At 60.9% G+C, this 10,421-nt stretch overlaps 1 protein-coding gene across 1 annotated transcript; it reads left to right on the top strand.

Moving 5' to 3' along the window:
• Positions 1-4,653: 4,653 nt before the first annotated feature.
• On the top strand, positions 4,654-7,159 carry LOC118499599. The gene has a single exon (XM_036021100.1). It carries the CDS (start codon positions 5,754-5,756, stop codon positions 6,405-6,407), a length of 654 nt encoding a protein of 217 aa, XP_035876993.1. The 5' UTR covers positions 4,654-5,753; the 3' UTR covers positions 6,408-7,159.
• The last annotated feature ends 3,262 nt before the right edge of the window (positions 7,160-10,421 follow it).

Below are 10,421 nucleotides of genomic sequence, written 5' to 3'. Positions count from 1 at the left end.
CACCCAGGTTAATGCGCCCCTCCCCTCGGTACCTGCTGTTTCAAAGTACACTGACTCCGGGGACAGTACCCACCCCTACAGGGGGTGTTGGCTTGCGCTGTGCATCTCCCAGAGGTTGCCTGCAGAGGGCGCCTTTTCTCACAGCCCCTCACAGACCTACCACACCTCACCTCCTGCTGCCAGATCAAATTTATTTTAATATTTAATATTTTAATTTACTATTTAAACCAACTTAAATTTGAATTGCAGATATAAACAATATTTTTAGTATAAGTGTGCCCAAAATATTGCATGGGATATACTTACACTAAAAATTATTCATTGTTTGTCTGAAATTCAAAGTTAACGAGCAACCTGCACTTTGATCTGCTGGATCGTGTGGTCCCACCCCGAAGCTTCTGTGAGCAGGACGGGTCGAGCCCATCCTGCAGCCAGAAACCGGAGGGATGCCTGAGGCTTGGGTGCTCTCCCCTCCTTGCCCCTGGTCTAAAACCACCCTGTATGGACCTAGGAGGCAGAGGAGCTGTGGGCGGGCTCGGGCGGGGTGGGGGCAGTGGAGTGGCTCGTCTGGGCCATGAGCTGGGACAGCGAGAAAGAGGAGCCAGGACACTAGAATCTAAGAAAACCACCACACAGTATACCACTGGTGTCAACAGGCACCATGAGTTTAAAATAAGAAAGGTCCCTCCTTTAGCTGTTGCTTTGTCCTGGGCACTGGGGGAGGATTCTCAGTGGGGCTGCCACTGTCCAGCGTGGCTGTCTGGGTGGGGCAGCCTGCAATTTGGATGGCCCTTGAGCTTGGGTGACACCAGACAGGCAAGGGACTGAGCGTGAGGCGCCTATCTTGGGAGGCATTCTGGATAAGTAAGGGTCCAGGTCGGTGTGGTTGCGTGGCCCTGCCACCTGCGCTTGGGGCTGTTCAACGCGGAGCAGGCCCAGTGGGCCTCCGACCCCATGAGTGCCAAGGGTGGCCCCCTGGGCCCACTTTCTAGACAACAGACAATGGGCTGGCTCCTGGGTGACAGTCGGCCTGTCCAGCAGGTTTGAGGTGGTCTCAGAGGAGCTGGTGGGAGGCCGAGATGAATCGGGCACCTGTAGCCCGGCCCGGCCTCTTCCAGGAGGCATGAACCCTGAGGGGCATGAGGGTCTAAGTCCACCTGGTGTCACTGGGGGCAATCCTGGCTCAGCCCCCACTCCTGCCTGAGGCCACTGCGTGGCATCGCTGTTGTGATGACAGCTCAAGGTGCACACCTGTGGGGTGACCTGTGCCTCACCTTTCCTGGCCTTGGTTCAGGTCACCACTGTTACCACTGCACATTCACTGAGCATTTCCTTGTCCACCACTTGCGACGGGTATGTGCTGAGCTTCACAGGCACATAGAACATGTGGTCCAAAAACAGCAGGGCCAACCAGCAGGGAGGTGAGTGTGGAGGGGCAGAGAACCAGGTGGAGGTGTTGCTTTGGGCACCACTGGCACAAGGAAGCTGGCTGCACGCTGTGTGCGGGCCTGGTAGAAGCATCCCTGTGGAGGTATGGCAAGGTCAATGCTGGTGGCCTGAAGAGGTCACTTGGCCAGCGGGACAGTGGTCTGAAGGGGACGGGGTGCTGCGGGAGGTGGTTCTTGGAAGTGGGTCCCCACTGGACCAAAGAGGCCTGACCCAGTGCCTGCAACCGGTGGAGGCTTTAGGAAGGAAGAGGGTGTGTGGAGGGGTGGGGGGCAGCTGGAGACAGAAGGGGGAGGCCAGGTAAGGTGCAGAAGAATGAACCAGTGTGGAGCTGGGGGCTCACTTTTCCAGTCGGAGGGTGGAGGGGGCGCCCTGGACACAGAGCAGCGTGGCGCGTGAGGGCAGCTGAGGGATGTGCCCTTCAGCACCCTGGTCTCGGGCAGGTACCCACAGGCCCTGGCAGAGGTTACCGTGCTGCCCGCTGTCCCGCCACCCAGCCGGCAGAGGCAAAGGGGTCCCCCTGAGGTGGCCTGAACCCTGTGACCACAGTTACGTGCCCTATGGGTCTGAGTCCTTCTCCCAGGGGCTAGTCTTAGTTCTACTTCCTATTGGCTGAGTGGGGGGGATATTTGCCCCCACCCTACTAGATTTTTGGCAAGGAAAACCTTTCCCTGAGAGAGAGAGAGAGAGAGAAGATAGCAAAAAACAGAACCAAATTTTATAGGAGGTTGTAGGATTAAAAATACATCTGAACACTCTGTACAGTTTAATCAAACAATTTTAATGCCAATTTCCAATTGTCCTGTGCTTCATCTCTCTATAACATTCCTTTCTAGCAATATGAATGTATCACATTTTCGTTGTTTCTGTGCAACTTTTCCATCTCATATCACTTTATGATCTGCTTTTCATTTCCCTTCTCCAGGGCACTTCTGGGCAGTCCCCCCCTGCAGCTGAATGAGCTCAGGCCTCGGCTGCATTACAGTGAGCCCAGTGCAGGCCCCGGCACAGCAAGCCAGAGCCCACTTGCAGGGGAGGGGTCGGCCCCACTGCAGCGTCTTCTCAGGGGATGCAGAGCCCTGCAAGAATAGTTCTGCCGTGGTCTCAGCTCAGTCAGATGAAGTGGAAGCTGGCGGGGAAAGGCTTCCTTCTGAGACCTTGAGGCGGAAAATGCCCCTCCAGGTGACCGCTCACACGACTCTTCGAGTCTGTGAACGGGCCACAGGACGCCTGAAGGCCACCGGCTTTGTCAGGTTATAGATGCTGTCTTTAAAAAATAATGTCTATTTTAAAAATCCATGGCCTTGTCTCTGGAGGGACAGCTGGAGGACAGAGTGTGACAGAGGAGGGTGACAGTCTGTCACAGTTAGAATGGCCCTGTCCTTGTTCCCTGCAGCTTCCCCCCTGTGCCCCAGGGCCCTTTGGGAGCCCCTGTTCTCTCCACCCCACTTAGTGGCCTGGCCACCTCATGGGCCCCTGGGCTCTCTCTGAGTCTTCCCACCCCTCAGCACTCTCCTGCCTGCCACAGAGCCTTTGCACAGCTGCTCTCTCTCCTGGGAGAGCCCCTGCACCTCTTCTAGTGGCTCTCTTGTCCCCAAGTAAGTCCCCTACCCCTGTCTGTCTTGGTTCTCTCCATGACACTTCACTTGTGAATGTTTCCTTCCTCTATCCAAGGACTTGTCTGTGGCTGCCTCCCTGCCGGAATGAAGCTGCAAGGAACAAGGACGAGCCTGGGCTGGCCACAGCTGCCATTACCCCAGTTCTACCCAGGGCTTGGCACACCGTCCACCTCCCAGTAATTTCTGTCTAACAAATCACTAACCAATGTTGAGCCTCATCTTAACAGCAGGCAGTGTGGAGAAGGATCAGGGGCACAATAAGGACCCTGCTAGAGCTTTTGTGTGTGCCCCACCTTGGCAAGCTTCCCTGCAGGGCTGCCCCCCAGGCCTTGGGCTCTACCCAGGACCCTCACCTTGGTGGCAAAGGCCCCAATTGCTCTTTGAAGACCTTAATTACCAGCCACAACCCTCCACCACTAAGTAGTAGCATTAAAGTAGAGTAAATGTTTTCCTTTTCTTGAAAAGTTCACATACACAAGTAGAGGCGTGGTCGAGCAGTGAGTGGCCCGTGCAGGGCACCCAAGCTGCCACATGGTCTTGCAGCTCTAGCACCTTCCTCACCCTCCGGGCCACTGTGCCCTTCCCAGGACCCAGGGAGCGAGAAGCAGGGCAAACCTACCTACTAGAGCCTTCCCTGTCCCCTCCAGAGCAGGTCCATCGCATCATGGCGTTCCTCTCTGCAGCGCCACCCTGAAGTTGAAGAAGCCCAAGCTGGCAGCGACTTCTTCAGAGCCTTTCAGGTTGGGGGTCTCCAGTGGGCCCTTACCCTCTGCCCACCCCAGCAGGTGGTGAGGACAAAGCCCCTGGAGCCAGCATGTGATTACCAGACATCCATCTCTTTGTCCCTAAGAGGTGGGGGTCTCTCTCCTCCACCCTGAAGGTGGGCTAAGGAGAGAGAGGACCCCCTGGCCTGGCTGGGTGTGGGGCAATCCTGCACCTGGCTGCGTGGTTCCACTGTGAAGGTAAACCGATGGTTCTGGGGGAGTGAACAGCTCAGAGCCTGGGGGGTGGTGGTGAGGGGCCCAGTGGGGGCACTGGGGTGAGGAGGAGTCAGGGCCCCAGCTTCCCTCTGCTGACACCTTAAGAGGCAGTGACACTGTCCTTGAGACATGCCTTGCTATCCCTGGTATCTGAAGGGGGTGGCTCTCAGGGTGGGTGTCTGTGGGCCTGGTGGTCTAGTCCACGTCATGGACCAGACCCTGAGGTGCCAAATGCTCTGGAGGGGAGTGGGTCCCACAAAGACTCCTTCATGGAAGGACCCCTGGAACACAGGAGTTCTCATGATCTGTCCCTCATTGTGCTTAGTGTGAGAGTGGGGGGCTGTTGGAGGGTCTGGTCTCTTTGGCAGGGTCCCACGGGGTCGCACGAGGGGCTGGGCACTGGACAAGTTCACAAAATCTGCCGCGCGCGCGCGTGTAATTGTAAGAGCGTGTGTGTGATGGGGGAGGTGCGGATGCAGGAGCACCCAGAATCCCACCCACGGATACAGCAGCACATCACACACGCACGGTCACACCCGGGACACACACACACACACACACACACACACACACGGAGGGGGAGGGGCACTCAGCCCTCGGTCACGGCCAAAGCGCGCCGCCCGCGCCGGTGCAGGCCCGCCCCCTGCAGACCCCAGTCTGCGTCGTAGTGGGGGCAGGGGCGCTCGCCTCGCCGGGAGGGGGAGGGGAAGGCCCGCCTCCGCGGCTCGGGCCGCCCCCGCAATTGGGGGCGGGGAGGACATTGGCGCCGCTCCCCCGCCCCCTCCAAGTCTCTCCGTGAGCGCCCCCTGGCGCCCCGTTAGCCGGGGAGAGAGAGGGGGCGCGGTGAGGGGGCGGGAGGGGTCCACCTCCAACCTCCCAGACCTTGGAGGGGCTGGGCGTCCTCCGCGATCGAAAAGGGATCACGCCGGCGAGCCCCTCAGGGCCACAGCGGCCCTTGCCCGCCGCGCCCCTAGACTTCTCCGGGAGGGGGGCGCCCCCAGCCCGCGCTCGCCCCTGCCCTTTCGGCCCCGCCCCCCGCGCTGGCCCCGCCCCTCCCGCCCCCACCCCCTCCGCGACTCACTCCGAAGTTTCCTGCGCCGCGCGCGGACACGCTGTGGGCTCGCTCACTCGCCCGCTGCTGTCTTCTCCGCCTCCGGTCCGCACTCCTCCGCCCGCGCCCCTGACCCGCGCCCATCCGCCTAGTGATCCCCTCCGCTCCCGGGCCACCGTCGTCGCCTGGTCTGCCCGAGCCGTAGCGGGAGCAGGCGCCGCGGCCGGAGCCGGGAGCTTGCGGGCCGGGGGCGCGAGCCGGGGGCAGCAGTATTCCAGTCGGGCCGAACGCCGTGCCGGGTCCGCGGTGACTGCGCTGCCCGGGCAATGCCCGCGGGGACACCGCCGGCCGCCGGAGTGAGGTGAGACGCGGTGAGGAGGCGCGCCCCACTGCGCGCCGGGACCCTTTCAACTTGAGTGCAGCGGGCGAGGAGCCCCTCAAGTACCCGCCCGGGCCCCGCTGGTGGGGGAGGGGCCGCCCAGCCCTCGCCGGAGGGAGGGGGCGGGCGGGGGGCGCATTTGTCTCTAATAAGAAAAGACAAAGACATCCCGGCGGCCGCGGTTGTTTCCGCAGCTCTGCTCCGCTGGAGGCGGGCGAGGCTGTCGTTCCTGGGGCCCGGTCACCGCCTGTCCCCCACAGGTGCTGCCCTCCACTACCATGATCGAGGGCGCGCTGTCGGCGGATGAGGTCCCAGTGTCCCAGGGCACGCCGGCCCCCGGCCCTGCGGCGGCAGCGGGGGCATCCCCGGCGAGCCCTGGGGTGCTGGGGTGCGAGGTGGATCGGGGGTCCGGGCCCAGCTCGTCGACCCCCGAGAGTCCGACTGTTGAGCGCAACGCGGAGCTGGGCGCCGACGAGGAGCAGCCCGTCCCGTACCCGGCGCTGGCGGCCACTGTCTTCTTCTGCCTTGGGCAGACCACGCGGCCGCGCAGCTGGTGTCTCCGGCTGGTCTGTAACCCATATCCTTCTCTGGCCGTTGGGTTGCGGGGACCCGGGGTGCGGGACTCACTCCGCGTGCGCCCCCGCGCTCCCAGGTTTGTTGTACCCGGCTGGGGCTGGGCGTGCGGGGGACGCAGGACGCTGTCATCGCGTCCCTCCGAAAGAGGTAGCTTGGCCGCTCTTCGGGGGACAGTAGGGTGTCTGTCCCCACACGAATGGGGTGTGCCCGGTCCAGAGCCACTGAAGACGGCAGAGAGTGAAAGAGTATCGGCAAGGCTACCGCGGGCTTGGAGGGGAGAGGAGTCGTCAGGGAGGGGAGGTCGGAACTCCCTGCACACCCGTGGGTTGGGGTCAGAAGAATTCTTCCTAGACTAACAGAATGTCTGCCTCGAGGTAGGATCTCCGCTGGGGAAGGGAAGCCTGGAAGGAACTAGAGTAAGGGGAGCAAAGTTTTCAACCCGTGCCTTGCCTTTCAAGCTGTGCGGGAGACCCGTGGGGGCCCGGGAAGCGATGCGCATTCTCTGGTCCTTTTCCGTGGAGAGAGGCGGTGACGTTGATTGGGAACTCGCCTTTTCAGGCTGAACCTAGTGCTGGGGCCGATTTAAGTCATGCGCAGCTGGGGGTGAGGATGGGGGGCAGGGAGGCAGCTGGCACCGCACCCTATAGTCCCTTTCCGGGTGCTTTCTCTAGGTAGAGAGAAAGGGACCACCCGATCTGCTCCTGTTCAGAACAGCACAGACTTTTAGAGAAGATTCCAGAGCAGAGCTGAGTCCTGCCGGGGACATTTCTGGGATGCAGGCAGCAGGTCTGCTCCCCCGCCCAGTAGGTTGCCTTTGGGGACTGTCAGCTTCTAGTCACCTGTCTCCTGGCTGCTTCTCACTTTAGCCTGCCTTCGGAGCTGATTGCCAGGTGGCTAGGCTATGGGTGTGGAGCCTTCCTGCCCCTGGATCTGGAAGGACTGGACGTCCCAGAAGGGCTGTTGGGCTGGAGGGGGCAGCTGAGGAGAGGAGGTTGACAAGCAGGACCCTGGACATAAACTTTGCTTGTCAGAGTTGAGAAGACAGACAAAGGCGAAATGAGTAATGTGTGTATATATTTTTTGTACCTTGTGTGTTTAATTGTGTAAATATTAAATACAAAAGAGGATTTGTACCGAAAAAAGGGAATAAAACCCATGTTTCTCTTTTCTCAAGTCCAAACACTGGCTGAGGCAGAATCATCCTCTGGCTGTAAAAGAGGTGGTCCAGGCTGGCGGCTCTTGGCCATGGCCAGAGGGCCCTCCCGGAGGGAGGCAGCAGGCTTCAGAGCATGCCTTTGTCCTTGCAGCCGTGGGTGGGCGTCCAGGGGCCTGGGCCTCTGAGCAGCAGCCTGCCTAACCCTGCAGGGCATCGTAGGTGTGACTTCTCTCCAGAACCCAGCCTGGACGGCCAGACCACTTCATTTTGGCAGGAAGGTGGCCTGGCTGGGCGTGGTGCTGGGCCATGTTGGGGGTGCCTAAAGGCCTTGGGACAGAGGGGACAGGAGGCCGGCCCTCCTTGTGTGTCCGTCATTTCCAAGCACAGAGACCAGATAGGGAGAGAGCCCAGCAGGGCCTGCACTTTCTCTCTCCTGACAGCCCCTGGGTCTGGCTGCTCTGTCACCTTGCAGCTGAACGAACGAGTCTTTGAGCCTGACCCTGGCGTTCTGGATGTTTCCAGGCTGGACTGTGTCTCTGAGGATGTCTTAGGGGGTTGTTTGTGTTCCTCAGTGGAGGGGAAGTGGAGGGGTGCCTTGTGCAGGTGAAGTGAGGCCCAGAGGGGTGGGGGATGGGGCTGGCAGGACCATGTGGGGTGTTCTTCGCCCTGGGCTCTTCTGTGACCTGAGGAGGAAGATGCCCTGTGACCCCAGAGCGGGAAGGTTGCTGAGGACTGTCACCCAGGGATGAGAGCGATCCCCTCTGACTGGCAGGGGGTTGCAGACTACATAGTGTTACCGCAGGTCCTGTGGAAACCCCACATCTGTCTGTTAGGATGGGCTTGTCAGGGGCCCCACCCACATGGGGACGGCTGCTGACCTCCAGCAAATGCCGGCCCCTGGCTTGGAGTGTGTGCTGGCCACAGGGAGATCCTAAATTAAGCTGGAGTGCCCAGACAGGTGGGGATCAGCTCCCTCAGGGAAGCCGGTGGGGCCTTGGCACAGGCTTCAGATTCCTGGGAGTGTTTGTGTGTGTGTGTGTGTGTGTGTGTGTGTTGCGGGGGTGCCCTCGTGTGAAGCAGGGCGCATGGGGGCTGTCTGTGGGGCTGGGTTTTCCAGAGACTGTGGAGCACCCTGTAGCTGCAGGGTGTTTCCAGGTCTCATTCTCCCTCCCCGCAGGTAGCTGTCTTGTTAGGGCATGCACTGCCCTTCCCTGGAGCCGCCCCTACTGCTGCGGGTGAACTCCGAGGGGGACACAGGATAAAGAGGCTTGCCCTGGGAACCTACACTGTGCAGAACAACTCCTCGCTCCCCGGAGCCTGGCAGTCCTAGCTGTTCCCCCCCCCCCCCCCCCCCCCCCGCCAGGGTGCCATCCACAGTTGGAATGCAGGAAGGGGCCTTCCTTAAGCCCTGAACCTTTCTGGAGCCCCACCCCCCCAGTGGGTGGCCCCTGTCCTGCACACAGAAGCACGTGTGGTCTGTTTTTGCCTTCAGGGAAACTCCAGTCCAAGGCTAAGGAGCCTCCAAGGATGGTCCCTTTCTTGATTGACTGACTTTGCTGTTTGAAAATACGATCGTGCTGGAAGTTTTGGGGCGAGTGCTCTTGCTCCTACACGGGTTTATTTATAGTGGAAGGTGGGTGGGATCTGTGTTGTGGAGCCCGTGTGGCTGGGTTATGTTTTGCCCTGGCTCCCCAGGGTTCCTGACTCGGTGCTTGCCTGTGTCGCAGCTGCCGTGTCCCGGCACCCAGGCTGAGCCGGGCCCTCCAGGGATGCCGGCAGCTGGGAGGGGGCCCTGCCAAGGTCCCCCTGTGAGCGAGGGAGGCCCGCCGCAGCCCGGCCTGGTGTTTAGGGACTAGGAGGTGGTGGAGGGGTGCTTGGGGGCTCCGGGACAGTGGGCACCTCCAGGAGGTGTCTCTCAGGGGCCAGACAGCCAGTGCCTCTTGGCTTAGGGCTTGGAGACAGGCCAAGGTCATGCAGCTGCAGAGGGCGGAGCTGGGTGAGTCCATCCTGACTCTCAAGTCCATGGGCTTGGCAGGCCCTGCCCACCAGGGAGGTGAGGCTGGATGAGTCTCAGTCTGTAAAACTGGTGCCCCGAGCTGTCACACCTCTCTGTGGCTGCTGCCAGGCACCTGAGGCTCACAGCAGGCCTGGGCATCCTGGTGAGGACAAGCGGGCGGTGATCTGGACAAGGGCGGGCCCCACGCTGCGCCCTCGGCTCTCTCTGACCCCGCTGACTTGATGTGGGCGGGACAGTCCAGGTCCCCACCTTCCTGGTCTTGTGACCCTGACCCCTGAGCTCTTTTCTTTTGGTGGGCACAGAGCCTTTCGCTCATGTTCTGAGGTTCTTCCTCACCCCAGCACCTTGCTCCTGGCACCGAGATGTGTTAGTTGCCGTGGACTTGGAGGCCCCAGGCCACCCTTTGGGGTGCTCACAGGCAGGGACTTGGCAGGTGGGAGGGCCACTGTGGCCTTGGTAGAATGATGGGATGTGGAGATGGAGGGGCCAGAGGGGACCCGGAGGGCCCGGGCGCTGGGCTGATGCTCGCAGCACCCCCCAGACTCCCTCTGACTGAAGAAGGGAGGGGTACAGGGATGTGTCCCTGTACCTCTGGAGCCTACACCATCACCTTGTGCTCTGAGGGCTTATGCTGTTCACGCTTCCCACCGGCCACATGCCTGGCAGGGACAGGTGTGTTTCTGGCCTCTGAGGCTTGGGAGACAAGGGGTGAAGTAAAGACGCCCTAGCTAGGACAGGAGTCTGTGGCAGGGGTGGGTTTGGTGGGGATGGGGCATTTTCCCTGAGAGCTGGGGAAGGTGAGGGTGGGGAGACAGACCTCAGAGTGCCTGCAGGAGGTGAGGTTGGGGGAGCCCCCTTCCTGGGTGGCCATTCTGGAGGGGCTGGTGGAGGTACCCCTAGACCAGAAAGTGCTGATTAAGTGCCCTGTGTATGTGGGGCTGCCTCGAGGCCCAGTGTGGCCCCTGCCCCAACATGTGCTACCCAGCTGGGTCCTGGGAAGGCTCTTTGTGCGTGTGTGTGTGGGGGGACAAACCTCTGATGGGGGTGAAGAAGCTTCTGTGAACACCCTCTCACTGATTGCAAGACACCATCACTCAGCAGGCATCTCCCGGCCTGAGCTCTGTGCTGGCCCACATTGGGCCCACCACGGGTCCCCCCAACTGGAGCACACCAGGACTCAGCTCCTGCCGTGTGCCT

The sequence above is a fragment of the Phyllostomus discolor genome, chromosome 3 (genome assembly GCF_004126475.2).
Source record: "Phyllostomus discolor isolate MPI-MPIP mPhyDis1 chromosome 3, mPhyDis1.pri.v3, whole genome shotgun sequence".
Lineage (NCBI taxonomy): Eukaryota > Metazoa > Chordata > Mammalia > Chiroptera > Phyllostomidae > Phyllostomus > Phyllostomus discolor.
Note: the sequence above shows the minus strand (reverse complement) of the source record. Positions and strands in the feature narration are given on the sequence as shown.

Excerpts from the sequence above, each read along its gene's own strand:
- LOC118499599 (XM_036021100.1), top strand. The coding sequence starts at position 5,754 with ATGATCGAGGGCGCGCTGTCGGCGGATGAGGTCCCAGTGTCCCAGGGC.